At 37.8% G+C, this 20,380-nt stretch overlaps 1 protein-coding gene across 2 annotated transcripts in view; it reads right to left on the bottom strand.

The window, feature by feature from the left end:
- Nucleotides 1-61: 61 nt before the first annotated feature.
- dipk1aa (divergent protein kinase domain 1Aa) overlaps nt 62-20,380 on the bottom strand; it is a 25,118-nt gene continuing 4,799 nt past the window's right edge. Inside the window, exons 2-6 of one of the 2 annotated variants that reach the window (XM_051914224.1) lie at nt 20,160-20,275; nt 9,289-9,423; nt 7,420-7,527; nt 4,115-4,291; nt 62-3,002 (exon numbers count right to left, since the gene is read on the bottom strand). In XM_051914224.1, coding sequence (XP_051770184.1) covers nt 2,190-3,002; nt 4,115-4,291; nt 7,420-7,527; nt 9,289-9,423; nt 20,160-20,249 — 1,323 coding nt within the window. In that variant the 5' untranslated portion in view covers nt 20,250-20,275 and the 3' untranslated portion in view covers nt 62-2,189. The remainder of the gene's footprint in view (nt 3,003-4,114; nt 4,292-7,419; nt 7,528-9,288; nt 9,424-20,159; nt 20,276-20,380) is intronic. The other variant, XM_051914233.1, reaches the window with a different exon arrangement.

Raw genomic sequence — 20,380 nt, 5'->3', positions numbered from 1 at the left:
TTGTGGTCTTTGGAACACTAGAACATGAGATGATGTAGATTTGACAAAGATTGATCTGGGAGATTTTTTGAAACACTTTTAATGTGCAAAGTCATGCAATCAAAACTTATAAAAATCTCCATTTAACTCTTAATCAGCAGCAGTGAGATTTATGAATGCACAAAATTGAAGCAGTCTGACAATGTACAATATGAAACATCCCACTGAAAAATGGTTGATGAAAAAACATGAAGCACCCTTTTATCTCCTCATTCATTAGTACCTTAAGAATCATGACTCTGATAGGCATTTCATATTGTTTTAGATTAAAATCTAATTTTTATCATATCAAGATGGTTTTCACTAGACATGCCTTAGGAGTATAAATTGTAAACCCAACAACTAAAATGATTAGAAATATAATGATCAATGCTGTGAACTTTCATAGATGAGAGGCTTCCTTCCTTTAGCAAGAATCACAAAAATCATTCTTGTAAACATTTGGATCGGTAACACTTTACAAGAAGATTAAATTCATTTAATGCATTATGTATCACAAACTAAATTTACAACATTTATTAATCTAGGTTAATGTTAAGCTGGTGTTCAATGGTAATTTATGTTTGTAATGCATTAATTTATACAACTTGAAATGTTAATGTGTATTAGTGCTGTCAATCTATTAAAAAAATGAATCACATTTTTTCTGCAAACAATCACAATTAAAAACTTGAGTATTTAATATGGTAATAATTTCACAGTTACTCTTCAAATTAATGTAGAAACAACTTAAAGACAGTATATTTTAAATATTTGTTTAATGGCATCTTATGAAGGTCAGTATCACTGTTACTGGTACTGATGTCTTTTTTTTTAAATAATTATAGACATTCAACATTACAGTATAACAAAGTTATCAATTTCAACAGTTATTAGGCTTTAAAAAAATAATTTAAGCGAACTTAAAACAATTTTCACATAAACCCATTATAATAAATGTCATATTTATCTGTGGCCTTCCTACCTGTCTAACGGAAATATACAGAAATTGAATAAAGATATCAAAGACTTTACAGTCTACACTGCATAAATAATAAGGATTAATCTATATTTAATTTATTAAAGCTACAATTTTTTGTTACCTTTGTTCTTTGATTAACATTAATGCAGACATCATAGCTCAATACTGGCGCCGTGTCTTTCTGTGCACAGGAGTCGTTTGTGTGTCAGACACAACATTCACAGACAGTGCGTTCTTGTTTGTCTTGTGACGTTTGAATGATTTAAAAGCGTTTGTAATAAGAGCATGATCATATAATGTAACGCTAGCCAAATTATGATAGAAAAAAATGGATGCTGCATTAAATATTTTTAACGCGTTGAATTGAAAAAAAAAAAATCACAATTGTTAACGTGTTAAGGTTGTCAGCCCTATTAAGTATATTTATAACAATCTAGATTAATACATGCTTTAAAAGTATTGTTCATTATTAGTTCATGTTAGCTACTAATGTTATTAAATGTTAATAAATTGAACCTTATTGTAAAGTGTTACCTTCAGATCATAGGTGTGTGATGCAGTCTGGCCATTTCTAAGAATTGTCCAAGTACAAGGAATGAGGCATTTTCACACACAAGCATCGAACTAAAAAAAAAAAAAAAAAAAAAAAAAAAAAAAACAACACAACACACGCACACACACACTCACTGGCAACATGCATATCAAGGCATTGGATTAATATGTCCATTTCAAAATGGCTCTTTTATGGCTCTTTTTGCTGTGCTCATGTGACAAACATTACAATACGAGACACAACCACAGTCGGTGGTGAGTACATTCCTTAATTTTCTATGTTAACATCCAACAATGGATGCAAAGTTAGCGTCATTTGCTCCTTCATAACATCTGAAGGAAGTGTAAAATTAACATGATCACTGATCAATCGTGTATGACAAAGTGTGACGACATGAACACGAGACAGACATGAACGTTACTCTAAAGTTGAGCCTGAGCAAAAACTCCTCACGGATTTAATTCTACCTCATTCTAAAGAGAACTTTAGTATCAAAGCAGCACTGAATATTGCCATCAGCATTTTTTCCAGCACTTTCCTACCAGCATAGTAATCTCCAGCCAGATTCACAATGGCCTGAAGTGCTTTAGAAGACATTCAGGAATCTGAATGTAGTCACCAGCGCATCTTTTTCCTTCAGGAGTCATTGGTGTGTGAGATCTGTTTCCACAGCAGGGTCTTGAGGTTGTTGAGAATGAGCGAGTGCTCCATTTCCATCTGCTCGGCTGAACCTTTGAGAGCCATGCAGGCATACAGCTGCTTTTCCAGCTCTTCCTGTATATAGTAGGGAGCTCCTCGTAGGAGGTAATCCTTCATAGCTCTGCAGGCCCTGGCCAGGTTGGGCTGAGCCACCTCGGGCATGCACCTGTGTTCTGCGCGGTCACACGAAGTCCTACAGTCCACACCGTACACGCAGTCCTCATCGTCCTCACAGTGCTGAAGGATCATGGCCTGTTTGAAGGCCTCCTCGGCAACTACGCGCCGCCCGTCCACCAACCTGAGGTCGTGACGATCGGTGTACCCGAAAGAACTGGCTCTCATGTCACACATTAAGAAGCTCCCAAAGGTACCGTGGAAGATGTCTTCTATAAGTTCCAGCAAGCCGATAAAGATCTTGGCCTTGCGAGGCCAGGAAGGAGTGAACCACTGGTCCATGCTTCGCCGCATGCCCGTAGGGATCCATAGTTCCATGGGCCACGGCAGACTGAGGCCGTACAGCGGAGCGTGAGGCACCCGCTCCACCATGTACAGGTCCCCACAGAAGCCCAACAGTCTAGGTGTGTGCTCTCGGCCTTGGAGCACCACTGCCAGCAGAACCTCGTTGAGCTGCAGCAGAGCCCAAGCAGACTTGGCCTCGGGCAGAGAGATGTGGCCATCTTTATTGCTGTCCGCCACTGAAAGAATCAGGCTTACCAAACTGGGGAGACTGGCTTGCTCTCCAACTTTCGCCTGTAGGAACAAAACAAGGAATTGACTTGATTTTATTACTTCGTACAGATCCTTTAATTTTTCCTTTAAGCCAAAACTTAGCAATTTTGGTGCAAACCCAGGTTCAACAATGATGTGAATGCTTTCCTGACAAGCGGGACTTATACATTTATCTTGCTGTTTGCAGTGCATGTCTCATATTTGAGACCAGTTCATCTACAATAGTTTCCTTAAAGCAGGAATGTTCTGCTGAGTTCAGCTCCAACCTGCCCCAACACGCTTACCTGGAGGTTTCTAGCAATCCTGAAGACCTTGATTAACTGAAGATAAACTCTTTAAGATAATGGTATATATAGAGAGACTTTAGAAAAACGAGGGGAAAAAAATGTTCTTCCTTTATTAAATTCCTTGACATTTCCAGGCCTGGAAATCACACTTTTAAAACTTCCTCATACTACCGGGGCTGTGAGAACCCTGACTGTACCTTTTAGTCCCTTTTGTGAGCAAGTTATGCAAGCAGAATTGCATGCTTGAATTTTGTGGGGAGGTGCTGCAATTCTCTACAATGCTGCAATGGAAATTCATCTATATTATTTATATATGCATGTTATTGGTTATCTTTGTGAACAATTTATCCATGGACATTTCATGTTTAAGTAGCATTTGTAATCAAATTGTCATAACTTGATTTGGTGAAATGACTTCTCTCTGATGACTAATGTCAGACTTCACCAATCATTTAGTCCGCTTAAATGGCCCCTTTCTTTCAATCGACTGGAAGCTCACATTTAGATCTGCTTCCATCCAATCAAGAGATGGTGAATAGAACCAAGCCCTTGCCCTACATGTTTTATTTTTCGATAATCCATTTCACTTGGATGTAAGTCACAATTAGAAAGAAAAGATCTGTTGCTATGTCCATTACATTGCGACTTTAATTGAAATGTGGATTAAGTAACTTCAATCTGATCGTGGCTTTCCTTTAAAGAACTGAGTGCTCAAACAATGCAGACAAAGTGTTTTAAACAAAAAACAAAACAATTAAATCTTAGTGCATTCTCTCTTTAATGCTGTGATCAGGACTTTTAAATGTGCACTAACAATTTTCTAAAACCAAAAAAATTTTTCCAAACCTTCAAATGACTGGCAACCATCTCTTTGAACTTCTCTACAGAGGTTCCTCGAGTGGGTTTGTCAAAGAGTGCGATCTCTTTCTTTGGCTCCAGCTCCTCTCCCAGCTCATAGTGCAGGACGTCACTCAGCTGACACTTAATGATGCCGTCCTGGTCACCCCAGCTGCCTGTATAGACCTAAGAGTAGTGGATGAACACACTGTCAGCATGACAGTACTGAGATGTACAGGTGCTGGTCATATAATTAGAATATCATCAAAAAGTTGATTTATTTCACTAATTCCATTCAAAAAGTGAAACTTGTATATTATATTCATTCATTACACACAGACTGATATATTTCAAATGTTTATTTCTTTTAATTTTGATGATTATAACTGACAACTAAGGAAAATCCCAAATTCAGTATCTCAGAAAATTAGAATATTGTGAAAAGGTTCAGTATTGAAGACACCTGGTGCCACACCCTAATCAGCTAATTAACTCAAAACACCTGCAAAGGCCTTTAAATGGTCTCTCAGTCTAGTTCTGTAGGCTACACAATCATGGGGAAGACTGCTGACTTGACAGTTGTCCAAAAGACGACCATTGACACCTTGCACAAGGAGGGCAAGACACAAAAGGTCATTGCAAAAGAGGCTGGCTGTTCACAGAGCTCTATGTCCAAACGCATTAACAGAGAGGCGAAGGGAAGGAAAAGATGTGGTAGAAAAAAGTGTACAAACAATAGGGATAACCGCACCCTGGAGAGGATTGTGAAACAAAACCCATTCAAAAATGTGGGGGAGATTCACAAAGAGTGGACTGCAGCTGGAGTCAGTGCTTCAAGAACCACTACGCACAGACGTATGCAAGACATGGGTTTCAGCTGTCGCATTCCTTGTGTCAAGCCACTCTTGAACAACAGACAGCGTCAGAAGCGTCTCGCCTGGGCTAAAAACAAAAAGGACTGGACTGCTGCTGAGTGGTCCAAAGTTATGTTCTCTGATGAAAGTAAATTTTGCATTTCCTTTGGAAATCAGGGTCCCAGAGTCTGGAGGAAGAGAGGAAAGGCACACAATCCACGTTGCTTGAGGTCCAGTGTAAAGTTTCCACAGTCAGTGATGGTTTGGGGTGCCATGTCATCTGCTGGTGTTGGTCCACTGTGGTTTTTGAGGTCCAAGGTCAACGCAGCCGTATACCAGGAAGTTTTAGAGCACTTCATGCTTCCTGCTACTGACCAACTTTATGGAGATGCAGATTTCATTTTCCAACAGGACTTGGCACCTGCACACAGTGCCAAAGCTACCAGTACCTGGTTTAAGGACCATGGTATCCCTGTTCTTAATTGGCCAGAAAACTCGCCTGACCTTAACCCCATAGAAAATCTATGGGGTATTGTGAAAAGGAAGATGCGATATGCCAGACCCAACAATGCAGAAGAGCTGAAGGCCACTATCAGAGCAACCTGGGCTCTTATAACACCTGAGCAGTGCCACAGACTGATCGACTCCATGCCACGCCGCATTGCTGCAGTAATTCAGGCAAAAGGAGCCCCAACTAAGTATTGAGTGCTGTACATGCTCATACTTTTCATGTTCATACTTTTCAGTTGGCCAAGATTTCTAAAAATCCTTTCTTTGTATTGGTCTTAAGTAATATTCTAATTTTCTGAGATACTGAATTTGGGATTTTCCTTAGTTGTCAGTTATAATCATCAAAATTAAAAGAAATAAACATTTGAAATATATCAGTCTGTGTGTAATGAATGAATATAATATACAAGTTTCACTTTTTGAATGGAATTAGTGAAATAAATAAACTTTTTGATGATATTCTAATTATATGACCAGCACCTGTATGTGGTTTTTAGAGTAGAGGTGTCCAAATCTGCTCCTGGAGGGCCTCCTTCCTGCAGAGTTTAGTTCCAACACACCTGCCTGGGAGTTTTTAGCGATCCTGAAGACCTTGATTAGCTGGTTCAGGTGTGTTTAATTATGTTGCCTTCACGTGCTATCGGAAATTTCCTACTTCCCACTTCTGAAGTCGTGATTATGAGCTTGTCGCATTCAAATGTTTTAATGTCGGAAAGAACAGAAATCATGGAGGACACCAGGTTTATTCTTGCCTATTTATTGGGAAAATCTTATTAAAGCCAAAATGATATTCAGCATCCCATTCATTGACATTTGACCATATAAACATTCACCACACTATTTAGATAGTCAGCTTGCTGACAATTATGGAATTTTGGTCAAATACAGGCTATTTTCGCTGTGTATAAAACATACATTATGCTTCAAATGATTATTCATGTATATAAATATGCACTACTTTAATGACAATACAAGGTGAATATATAAATATATAATAAAAATAAGAATAATACCAAGTCATCTGCAATCATTCTCCCCTCCGCAATGTTTAAAGTTTATGGCCCGCCTAACCCGGGAATCAAAATTATCCCGTGCTTCCCAGTGGTAAATATGATTTGAGAGGCCGTTCATGTCCATTTTTTTTTAGTCGTATACACGATACTTCCTATAGCACGTGAAGGCAGCATAATGCTAGACTCTGCTGGAAGGTGGCCCTTCAGGAGCAGGACTGGACACCCCAATTTTAGGGCCTATAGTGAGTATGGCTTCCTGATAAATTTAAAAATGCCTTTGTTCTCCATGTTTTCGCCTTTTCTCTCCACACTGAGATGCCGTTTTTGTCCAATGAAAATTTATCTTTTTAAAGAATCTCTCCGAAGTGGATAATTATGAAAACGGCATTTTCTTGTTGTGGTATCGACAGTGAAAACTGAGGTATTCGAAAACGATGACGCATATTTAGCCATGCAACGCATATTGTACCCAAATATTGTACTGGCATTGTGCTTGCTTTTCACTTTCACAGTATTGCTAAAGATAAATGTAACTTTGTTATCTTCACATCATATTCCTTGTAAAAATGAAAAAATATTTACTCAGTTGCTGTGCTTCAGAAAAACATGACAACAGTTACGTTTTAGGGGCCATTCACGTTGTGCCTAAAAACGTGTGGAAAACGCTGGCCACATTATGGATACCATATATGGAACGGTGATTGAGTGCAACCTAATAAAGTGATCATGCCAGAAGAATAGCATGAGAATATTATGATGTCCGGTCTCTCAATATCACCTCAATGAGCTTTTTTGCATGCGCAGCAAAGAGATTTAAGCAATTTTCAGATATATCAGTGTGGACTAGAAACTTAAAAAATGCTTAAAAACACTAGTGTGGATGGAGTTTTGAAATGAAAGAAGAGTTTAATGTGGATGTAGCCTTATTGTGTCATACCTGATTGTTTGGCTTGGTGGAGAGGCACCTTCCAAAGTATAGTGAGCTTTCTTCACACAGGCTGCTACAGGCAGATCCATCAATGATACCTTTGCTGTATTTGTCACACTGTTGGAAAAGGAAGCTCCATTTCAATAAGCATCTAAGTGATATTCTGTCATACAAGTGGAAGCATTTCAATAAGAAGATGTGTAATGGCTTAAATACAGGAGAAACATTTTCACTACATTACAAGGTGCTGGGGGTTGAGTAGTATATGGATGTTTTTTGCATCTCATTTAAGGCTTAAAGGGATAGTTCACCCAAAATTTGCAATAATTTATGTTATATCAAACTCATATGACATTCTTTCTTCCATAGAACACAAAAGATGTTTTGCAGAATTTTTAAGCTGCTTTTTTAAATACAATGGTAGTGGATGGTGAGCAGGGGCTGTGAAGCTTTAAAAAAAGAACATAAAAGCACCACAAAAGTACCATAATATGACTTATGTGCTGTAAGTCTTATGCAGACATACAATAGCTTTTTGTGTGTCGGATACAAAAATACCTCTCAAATCTCATACACATGCACATATTCAAATATTATGACCAGTCACATGACAAGCAAAAACCTTCTCTTCATATTTTTTCCACCATATCCAAAAAAGTGCATGAGATTCAAGAGCTAAGCTGGAGACATTTTTCAGTGAATAATTATTTAATTTAATAGACAATAAGACATTAAAACTAAAATCAATAATTTTAAATGCTACACATGAATTTAGGCTGTACAGTATTGTGATGGCAAATGTAATCTAAATGTGAAAATAAGTGAAATTAGCTGCACAGTTGACTATATGCACGGTTACTTCCTGGTTGGCGTTATGCCAGCTTGGGCATTTCCGGTGAACTGTTAGCTGATCATTCTGTACTCGCTGTACATAGACACAAAATCATCAGTGGTTGACTTTTTAATGTTGTATTCATATTTTAATGCAGTTATCACATTTACCTAATTTGCCAATAAACCAGTTTTATTGATTGCAATAAAGAAGAAGCTATTGGGACCGTTTAAGAAATGCTGTGACATGCACACACATTTTTTCCAGCACTTCAAATATTATTTTTAATGTGATGACCACAAAAATTATTTGTTCATCCCTCTGAGATTGTCCCCATTTGTAAAACCGAACGATTCAAAATGTAGGAAATCCAACATTTGATAGAAAACACTTATTTAAAAATAAAAAAAGACATTAATTACCACTTTAACCAGCCGGTGGCGGCAGAGTAGCATTTATTTGCGTATATATTAGCCATTTCCTGTAATAGTTTTTCACTTAGTTTCGCTTAAATATTAAACATTATAAAATGACTAGGTTTAAAAATACATTGTCAATGTGAAGTATGAAGAACAAAAAAAAAAATTGCATGAAAAACAATAACTTTTCTTGTGAACGAATAATACAGAAAGCGAGCGCTGCGCTTTCCCTTTGTAATCACAGTGGCTGTCAGTCAGTGCAGCACAAGCTCAATGATTTTGGCACAATTGTGAAAACTCACATTTTATTCAATGAATTTAACTAAAGTGCACAATAAATATTTAATTTTTGACGCTTTTTTTTTTTTTCCCCCACACGAAGTGTGAAACTGATGGTTTAACTGAATTTATTGATGCTGTTAAAGCTACCTCAGGATATTGAAGATACCTACACACCAGCAAGTGATATTTCACTGGAAGTTTTGAAGCTGGCTTATATTATTGCAGAAGTTCTAAAGAACGCTCCGTGCATATAGTCAATTAAATATCCAATATTCATCAAGATGTATCAGGCTATACTCAAGTGAAACTGAAATGAATGCAATTGTCACAGAGGGCCGTACTCACAATGATGCTCTTGCATTCTCGTCCTCTGCACAGCTCAGTGTAAGTAGAGTATTGCACATACACAACCCAACTGCCCACAAATACAGCAAGCCATGTGAGAAAGAGATACTTCACTCGAGTATAGGACAGGCGAACCTGAGGGAACAGAAGAAGAAAGTAAACATAAGCCTGGGTCTCTGAACTTTAACACAGTCCATGCTCAAAGTAAACTCAAATCCTGACTGAACACGAAAAGTCAAATATTTACTTGTAGTTTATTACTGTCAAATTTCAAAAAGAGGCTGAATACATACGTCAATACATGTCATACAGCACCAACAAAAAACATCCTGCTACAACAAGTCCAAAGAAATACGACTATCAACAGTCCACAAACCATTTATTTTCTAACTACCAGCCAATGGGTCAGGAAGTACGTACAGCCACAATTTGATCACACTTAACTAAAGCAAAGACAATACTCACCTGCTAAAATAACTAATTTTAATAAAGTCCTTAATTTAATTAAGTGTGACAGAAACCCCAGACTAGAGGGTGTTTTTGTTGGTTCTCTTGCACACAAGGATTTTGAACTACAAAAAGACCTGCATGAAGCTCTTTATGCCATGAAATGAAAAGGCTGTGGTTACTACGTCACCAAAGCTTTACCATGTCACTTTGGGCTAATCAAGTTTTACAGCAGCTTAAAGTAAAAGGCTTCAGGGGGCATCACTATGTAGAGCAGGGGTTCTCAAACTTTTTGGGGCCACGGACCCCTTAAGGGGCTGAAAAGGAGCCCCCATAAGTATAGCAGTGATTAAACCCAGTTAAAAGTTAATGTGGGTAGGAGTAATGAACACAATATGCTTGTTTTATTGGCGCAAATGCTCCCCATATGTAAATATGTACATTTCAATAATACAGCATTTTCCAGAAAATAAGTTGCACTTGAGTAGTCGTACCAGGTCAAACGTAAGTTGTTGAGAGAAAAAAATAAATAAATTGCATCAGTGTATCATTCGCATTTTATTATTACATTCAAAAATAATGTAAAATATTGATAAATAAAACAAAATGTTTCCAAACATTATAAACATGCATTTTATTTCCCCTCACTCAACAAATCCTTTAAATTTAACAGTATTCAGAACAAAACAACAAAACAACATTGGGGGGAATGCTATTTCAATGCTAGCAATATTATTTTTGGATGTATGATGGAGTATTTCTGTGCCAAAAAAATACTACTTCCGGTTGTGGACGTTTCGGAATTTTTTTCGAGTATGGCCCTTCATCACGTAATAAAGGGCGGAATTCCTTGTATAGGCACTTCTCCCTGATAAGCGTGCACACACACATCACCCAGAGCAAGAGCACACCCATCAACGAGCTTCGGTCGGGATACAGAAGCCGAGAGATTTTTCAACAATGGCTGTGTCCCAATTCAGGGGCTGTTGTGCACGTATATTTGTTTGTTCCCGGGATTTCGGTGATGAATGCTTTGTAAAGTCCCAGTTCAGTGCTGGATGGTAACACTTTATTTTAGGGTCTTTTAACTAGTTGCTTATTAGCATGCATATTACTAGCATATTCCACTCGCATTACCCACAACTGCCCTTGAGCAAGGCACTTAACCCCAAATCGCTCCCCGGGTGCTGTAGCAAAAATGGCTGCCCACTGCTCCAGGTGTGTGTGTGTGTTCAATACTCACTGCTGTGTGTGTGCACTTGGATGGATGAAATGCAGAGCACAAATTCCGAGTATGGGACAGCATACTTGGCTACACGTCACTTTCACTTTTGATATCTGTGGGTGTATACATGCAAACTGTAGGTGTATGTACTGGAGGTCCATGTAAATGAAGTGGGGCAAAGCTTAATGTTTTCTTTTTGTTAGTAATAATTCATTGCTTTAGACGTTTGAGACATCTATTCTCAGCACAAAGTCTAAACTCTGTGCATCTGCTGTTTGGAGATTCCACAAGGAGGTGCTATTAAAGCAGATCTGGAAGTATAGTGAAATGATTACAGACAATTATAGTTAATACCTATTCATGATCTAAGACTGCTCTTAAAATAAGACACTAAATGTGTTTAAAATGCGAGAAATGAATTGCTTTGTTTTATTGGCCCAGCACAGCAACACTGACTCAACCAATGGTGTGAGTTTGGGACGACTACCTGTCGACCAATATTACTTTTGCAATTCTGTTTGGTGCTACTAGTGGCACAGAAATTATTACACACTTCAGCTTTAAGAATGTGACTCATGAAGTAGTCGAAGACACATTATGTGGGCTTGAGGTACTGCTTCTGTAATACAACAGCAAGCTCAGATTTTATTTCCTTCCATAACTCAGAAATCCCAGTCACTCTTTATAGGAGAAAACTGCAATGAAGCTGGTAGATAAATACTGGTTTCCTTCAGACATAATCACAGGTTAGTTTCCCAGAAGAACTCAGTCTTTGAAAGTCCAAATTAGGTTTGTCTGAAATGTTCTCCCTTGTGACTCGTATATCATTCAACCTCTCATAATTACTCTCACATGATGATTGAAGATCCAGACAATACAGTCCTCGCATCATTTTAAGCTAGGACTTAACATTTCTTATTTTTTAATCTTTAAATTGTTAAAATAAGACAGTTTGAGACAGGAAGCGAGGGATAGGAGATGGGATCGGGAAAGGAACACAAGCCGGGACTCAAACTGGGTTTGCCGAAGCGCTGTTGCAGCACGTCAAACTTGCCATTTTATAAGTGCTTTTCATTACAATTTTGGGAAAGCGATTTGAAGTGACCCAAACTCAGAGTACATGCTCTGAGCTATATGGATCCGACAGGACTTGGTATTTCTGATATCTGGGGGTATTCCAGAAACCAAGGTTAACTTAGCATCACATATACTCTGAACTTTCGGTTCATTAAACCAAACCTTGCATACTCTGTGTATGCCGGTTCTAAAAACAAGACCGGGAGTAAGTTCATTCAACCCACAGTATGATCATAGTGAAAGCACAACAGAGCACTGAATTCAGCACAGTCACACCATGGAAACGAGCACTAAGAAGAAGGTGCCATACTTTTGTTTAATGTCAATTTACGTTCTTATTGCATATCGCCACCTACTGGGTCCAATCATTTTGTTAATCTTGTATTTTAATCGTTAATCAGTTTTTTATTACTGTGAACAAGAATTATACTGTTTGTTTGATGATAGGCTAAATACAGGTGCATCCCAATAAATTAGAATGTCGTGGAAAAGTTCATTTATTTCAGTAATTCAACTAAAATTGTGGAACTCGTGTATTAAATAAATTCACTGCACACAGACTGAAGTACTTTAAGTCTTTGGTTCTTTTAATAGTGATGATTTTGGCTCACATTTAACAAAAACCCACCAATTCACTATCTCAATAAATTAGAATACTTTAAAAGATCAATAAAAAAAAAGGATATTTTAAACAAATGTCAGGCTTCTGAAAAGTATGTTCATTTCTATGCACTCAATACTTGGTTGGGCCTCCTTTTGCATGAATTACTGCATCAATGTGGCGCGGCATGGAGGCGATCAGCCTGTGGCACTGCTCAGGTGTAATGGAAGCCCAGGTTGCTTTGATAGCGCCCTTCAGGTCATCTGCATTGTTGGGTCTGGTGTCTCTCATCTTCCTCTTGACAATACCCCATAGATTCTCTATGGGGTTCAGGTCAGGCGAGTGTGCTGGCCAATCAAGCACAGTAACACCATGGTCATTGAACCAGCTTTTGGTACCTTTGGCAGTGTGGGCAGGTGCCAAATCTTGCTGGAAAATGAAATCAGCATCTCCATAAAGCTTGTCAGCAGAAGGAAGCATGAAGTGCTCTAAAATTTCCTGGTAGATGGATGCGTTGACTGTGGACTTCAGAAAACACAGTGGACCAACACCAGCAGATGACATGGCAGCCCAAATCATCACTGACTGTGGAAAATTCACACTGGACTTCAAGCAACATGGTTTCTGTGCCTCTCCACTCTTCCTCCAGACTCTGGGACCTTGATTTCCAAATGCAATTTTGAATGCAAATTTGCAAAATGCATTTTGAAATGCAAAATGTACTTTCATCTGAAAAGAGGACTTTGGACCACTGAGCAACAGTCCAGTTCTTTTTCTCCTTAGCCCAGGTAAGACACTTCTGACGTTGTCTTTGGTTCAGAAGTGGCTTGGTACGCGGAATGTGACAGTTGTAGCCCGTTTCCTGAAGACGTCTTCGCCTGACAATCTTCTCAAGCCTGTGGACATTCCTTTCACTTGTACACCTTTTCCTACCACACTTTTTCCTTCCAGTCAACTTTCCATGAATATGCTTTGGCACAGAACTCTGCGAACAGCCAGCTCTTTCAGCAATGACCCTCTGTGGCTTACCCTCATTGTAGAGGGTCTTGATGATCGTCTTCTGGACAACTGTCAAGTCAGCAGACTTCCCCATGACTGCTGTTGGGATTACTGACCTAAACCCAGTATTTATACCCTGAGAATGGTAATTTAATAGAACTTGAAATTAAATATTCTAATAATTTGAGATACTGATTTTTTGATTTTGATGAGCAGCAAGCTGTAATCATCAAAATGAAAACAAAAAAGTCTGGAAATATTTTACTATATGTCTAATAAATCTAGAATATATTTAAGTTTTACTTTTTGAATTAAATTACAGAAAAAAAATAACTTTTTCATGATATTCTAATTTATTGAGATGCACCTGTATATTAGTTAAAAAATGATTGACTTAAGTAAAAAAAAACAGTCTATGCTTGCAAAGATATGGCTGTACAAGTGTTTATGTTTAGCCATTTTACTTCCACATTTATTGTGACATCACATATGTATGCAAAATCACTCATCAATAAGGCATGAAAAGGGCTCTGAATACCTCTAAAGTAAACTAACCCTGTAACATAATCTGGTCCAGAGCAGGTTATGTTCATAGAGTAAGTTGCTATGGCTACTTGCATAGCCTGAAAGTTAAAGGATTAGTTCACTTTGAAATAAATGAAAATTAGCCCAACCTTTACTCACCCTCAAGCCATCCTAGGTGTATATGACTTTCTTATTTCTGATGAACATAATTGCAGAAATATTAATAAATATCCTGATGCATCCGAGCTTTATAATGGCAGTGATAGGATTCAGTGAGTATGAGCTGAACAAAGTGCTTCCATCCACATCCATCCATCATAAACGTGTCCACACGGCTCTGGAGTGATAATAAAGACCTTCTGAAGCGAAATGATGCGTTTGTGTAAAATAAATATCATATTTAACAAGTTATGAAGTCAAATATCGGGCTACCGCCAGACCGCCGTCCGTATACAAGTTACGAAGAAAGTGTAAACTGCCGTCGCATCAATTACACTTTTTCCGTAAGTTTAATAGGGAAGGTGCATGACGTAGCGTAAGCTTTGTGAACTGCAAGAGGTTTACACTTTCTGCGTACGTTGAATACGGAAGGCGGTCTGGTGGAAGCTCGATATTCGACTTCATAACTTATATAAATATGGATTTTTTTTACATAAACGCATCGCTTCCGTTTAGAAGTCCCTTAATAACACTCCGGAGCCATGTGGAGTACACGTTTATGATGGATAGATGTGGTTGGAAGCACTTTGTTCAGCTCATACTCATTGAACCCTACCACTGCCATTATAAAGCTTGGATGCATCAGGATATTTATTAATATTTCTCCGATTGTCTTCGTCAGAAAGAATAAAGTCATATACACCTAGGATGGCTTGAGGGTGAGTAAAGGTTGGGCTAATTTTCATTTCAAAGTGAACTAATCCTTTAACTCAGTTTTTGAGTTTATCCACATACTTATCTGTAAACCAGGTATGTTGCATAACCTGCTTTCTGGAATGCCTCCCCTCTAATACCACACACAAAACAGTTTTCTCCTTATTATGAGAGTCAACAGCAAAAGTAGGTCATCTAATAAAGTTCAGACACTGTGAAAGCCTCCCTTCCCCCTCCCTTTGTATTAAACAACCTGTAGCGTCACTTTACAAACATCCTGTTTCATGGCTGAGAAGTTGCTACATAGCTTCAAATCCTTTTGAAAAGCAGCAATCATGTTCAGCACATGAACTTGTACAAAAGAAGTCCAGGAAAATCTCCAGGAAAAACTCCATCCAGATGTGTATAATTATGACGAGATGAATGTGTGGAAATAAACTGAGGAAAATGCCAGATTCCCCGTACATATGTCTCAATGGAGCTTGTTTCAGACTAGGCTCCTTGCTGCCAAATCACGCTAGTCTGTGTTTTAATGGAGTAGATAGGTCACTGAGGACTATGAGGGTGGTGTCCAAGCATAGAGCCGCAAATCTGCGAGTCTGCGACCAGCCCAAACCTCCACATTACTATGTATAGCGTTTCCTCTATGTATTACTATGTATGGCGTTTCCGCTAAACCTTCGCATGCACTATTCAGTGTGAAAAGAAGTTCAGCAAACTGCTGTCTGGGTGCTGAAATGGCTTAATTAACTGCTTTGGCTTACAAGCAGCTTCAGCCCTGAACAATTATCTCAGGAGAAGTTATTTCACACATAAATGTAGCCCTGGGCCCATTTTCAGAAATCAATCTGACAGCCCTATACAAAGCCAGTCTGCCAGAGACACAATGCTGAGGAGAACACTTTAAGACAAACCTTTCGTTTTCAAAATTAACGTTCATGCTATCTATGCTCACGTTTTCAAAAATAAAGGGTCCCATCCTATACTAGACTATACTTTCATTAAAATAGTGAGGGTAAAGATAATTGCTAGCATTGAAATTCCAGAGTACTTAGGGCTGTCAAAATGGCTTAAACTCAATTTGAAATCTATACTTGAAAATTACTAATATTCGAATTATATTCTAATTCAAAAGGCATAATTTCAGTTAGGGGAAAAAAGCTTTTGGCTTGTATCCTGATTTCACAAGAGGGCGCAATGAGCAAAATATTAATGCACCACATTAAATAAATTAAATAAAGTGCACAATGTTTAAACTAACGTTTAAAAATCAAATATAATTTCATAAATTGCATTAACAATTATGAACAAAACAGCATACAACATATGTATTGCGATTTTTAAGAATTGCGATTCTACAAGTATTGTGATTCGATATTGCAATGTATTGCGATTTTTCTTTGTTTTGTTTTTCAACACTAGATCATGGGGAAAAGTTGAATCATACATTTATACAGACTGTATATGATAGTGAGACATTAACGGATACAGCGCTTCTCCCACACATCCCACCAGAACCGTTTTTGGAACAGTTTAAATCTATTTGTGGCGGTCAATGTTGATATTGTGGTAGGCCGCCACAAATAAATCAATGTATGGGAAACACTGCAATTGACTTTGTGAAGCGTTTTGCTTTCTTTGAAGCGCTGGGTAGTTTCACATCACTTTCTCACGTCCGCTTGAGAGGGATAATGAGTCACGTGACACGCATAGATAATAACACATTTCGCCCTCTGTTGGAACAAAAGTGGGTAACATCTGTCCACCTCGTCTATAAGCAAGGACTAAAATAAAGTAATTTAATTTGAATTAATATCAATTCTGGAATAAACAAAAGAAATGCGATAGTTGGGTGAATCGTTTTTGTTTCTCCCAGCCCTAGTATGCAATGGTCAAAGATGTCCGTCTAGCGCTTGTTTATGTAGAAAACAATGGAAAAGCAGTGCAGAAAATGTATTCTGTAAACGGCTTGGTTGTAGTTTTGACGTAACCAAGATCTTTTGATGTAACTGCATTGAGCTTCTCTATTTTTGCAGTGTTTTGAATGAACAACGCAGCAGTGCCTCATCAAGTGGATTCAACTGGATAGACTAACAAAAACTTTGACTAACAACAACTCGTCTTACTTCATCACTGCATCTCGTGCGCCACTGCCCTACGCACACCTAAAATTCAAATGCACCTTGAATGTGGATTTTTATTTTAAATTTGATGTGCATTTGTCACCCAAAAGCTATGCCAATGTAATAAAACACTGAGGTTAAAGTAATCTTTCATCGAAATGTGATAACTTGCTCTGAAGCAACTTTCCTTGTCAGATGACATCACGTGTTGTGCAGGCTGTTGTTAAATAGCCTTGTTTTAAAGTCACCATGAAATCAAAATGGACAGTTCTTATTTTTTTTACATAATGTTGCAGTTTATGATTTATCCGTGCACATTTAAAAATAAATTAATTAATAAAAATAATGCACTCATAATCTTTAATAAAAAACATTAACATCCCCCTCAAAACAATGTCTGTTCTATTCATTTGAGTCTCGGAGGAGGGTGGGCCTAAATATCCTACACAACTGACTGCAAACTGGCATTCAGAACTGCCTCCATTCAGTTAACAACACCCAAATTCCTACGATCCAATCAATTCCTGAAGGATATTATCAAGTCCCGCCTTACACTTTTTACTCATTCCAGACGCGTTTCACTCGGATATACGTCACAACAGGGAAGAAAAGACTACTGCAACTACCATTTCATGCCGACTTTATTCGTTTCATGTTGGTCCAATCACAACAAGGACGATAACATTTACGATATTATCATAATAGCAAAGAAGAATGATAGTGTTGGAATCACATTCAGAAACATTTTTTTCCCAGCTGATGAAGAATAAACACAATGACAACCAATCAGAATTCACCCGAATTTTTTAAAAGCTTCTGAAGCGGCACAAGCACATGCTTGATAAACAGAACATTTTTGTCTACTGGTGTGGACACTAATATAGTTATATTTATAGTAATTGTTCTTGATGTGAATGGGCATTTAGGCTACTTTAGGTTATGCAGCTTTTCTAAAATCTTGCCAAGACTTGCCAAATGTTACATAAACTTAGACATATGTTAATCTGTATTGTTATTGTTAACCTGACATATGTTAATCAAAGGTTAATCTGACCTGCCGCCAATGTCCAGAAAACCTCTGGTGTTTCAGGAGGAAAATAGTCCCCAATAAGTGACTTCAAACTTGCATTCAGACTTGGTTTCTTTTTCTTAAAAAAAAAAAAAAAAAAAACCCACAACAACAACAACAAAAAACCCACACCCTCTAATCAATTCCCAATGGATAAAATCATCTCCTGGTGTACATTTTATTTTCTTGTTGAATATCCTGTATATATAATTTTTTCAAGTTAATTGAATTCATTCCGACTGATGAATCCGAACGCAGTGTTTACATAAACGCTAATGTGACGGGTTATGTTTACTTTTATTACCTTGTCAATTCATAATAAAAGTGCCTTGTTTGCAGTTGTGCCACTGCCATCCTGACAGTAAAATTGCCAGACAAAAGTTTTTCAATTATCTCAACAGCCTTAAAACTACTGATATTTATAAAATTTGTTAATGAAAGGTTTCAAACCTAAAATGATGCCATAGTCTTTAGTTCAGACACCATTTTAAACAGTTTTCTTGTCTGTTCATTTGTTCGGACAGTTGCACCACCTGACATTTTGGGGGTTTAAGACAACAAAACATAAAATAATATGTATTATTTAAATATGCTAAAAATGAATTCAAACTAAACAGGCTTTATAGAATAAAGTGATATGTGTCATGAATTTATAAAAATCATTTTAAGAGGAAATAATGCACTTGGACACAAAAATATGTCATGTCATGGACCCATTTATCTATTTCAGGTTGCAGTTAGGAGACGACGAGCACATGAACCGTTGTGCCATGCTGCCTATATTTATCAAGCAGTAAAAACGCCCCCTCCCATGCCCACAACAAGGCGTCTGTGGATGAGTCCCAAACAAGGACTGGTGGGACGTTGTCCTGCTCCACTTCACAGAAGATGAGTTGAAGGAGAATTTTAGAATGACACAACAGTCATTTATGACACTTCATTCAACAACAACAACAGCTCATTCTACATGTCATTTGTCATTTTGCCATTTCAAAGTTATTGCACATGTGCAGTATTTTCCAGTTTCAGGGTTTCAATCTGATCAAGTGTTTACATGTCCTTTCGATCGGATTAGAAAAGGTTTAAACCACCCCTTACAATCCAAATGAAATTAATCTTATTTGGCCAATTCATTCCGATTGACATAGTTACATGTAACTTTTTTTTCCAACTCTGCTAGTAATCCGATTACAATCGGATTAGGGTCCATGTAAACATATCTAGTGGTCCATCACACCATCAACACCAGAAGAATCTGATCCCACATGCTCCTTGTTCCTAATGTGTTTTCATGAATCTTTCTGCCGAACGGCCTGCTGCTTTCCAGACTAGAGTCAGCATTCCCGCATGGAAGCACCAGCTCTGGCACTGTCAGCACAGAGCTCAAGTCAATTCATCATGCTGCTTATTCCTTCTGATGTAATTCACTCGAACACACACACCTCAATTTTCTTGTTTTTAGTACAGCTGTGAAGTGTCACGAGAAACTCTACTTTCACGTAAATTCACTTCAGTTGTGCGATACAACATTCATCATTGTAAGCACTGTCAGAAATAAAGTTATTATTAAGGATATGACCCCTTGAATTAATTTTTATGTTGAGGACATTATTATTAAACATATAAAGATTGTCCATTTATCAGATTCTTCAAATTTAGAATCAATTTAAATCAACTCTATTTACTTTGTTAGTACGCATAGTCTTGTGGTGAATAATTAATCTGCGCAAGTTAATCCACAGAAAATCTTGTTTGTCTTCGTAATCTTTAGTCAAATTTCTGAAAAATTTGCTTCCCCATAGGAATGGTGTTCCTTCTCTTGGGAATATCCCTAACCACATCCCTCCAACCGCCAGTCTGCTGTGAGCTTTAAGATGCCCTTAAAGGGATAGTTCACCCAAAAAAATGAAAATTTGCTTTTAATTTACTCACCCTCAGGCTATCCAAGATGTAGGTGACTTTTTTCTTCAGTAGAAATGTAAAGAAGATTTTTAGCTGAAACCGTGGTCCTTGGTGATTCATATAATGCAAGTCAATGGCTACCGACACTTTGAGGGTAAAAAAAAAAAAAACATATTACAGGCGAAACAAAATTAATACCCGTGGCTCCTGACAATATATTGACGTCTTATAAAGCGAAAGGATCGGTCAGT

This window comes from Ctenopharyngodon idella, chromosome 2 (genome assembly GCF_019924925.1).
Source record: "Ctenopharyngodon idella isolate HZGC_01 chromosome 2, HZGC01, whole genome shotgun sequence".
NCBI lineage: Eukaryota > Metazoa > Chordata > Actinopteri > Cypriniformes > Xenocyprididae > Ctenopharyngodon > Ctenopharyngodon idella.
Note: the sequence above shows the minus strand (reverse complement) of the source record. Positions and strands in the feature narration are given on the sequence as shown.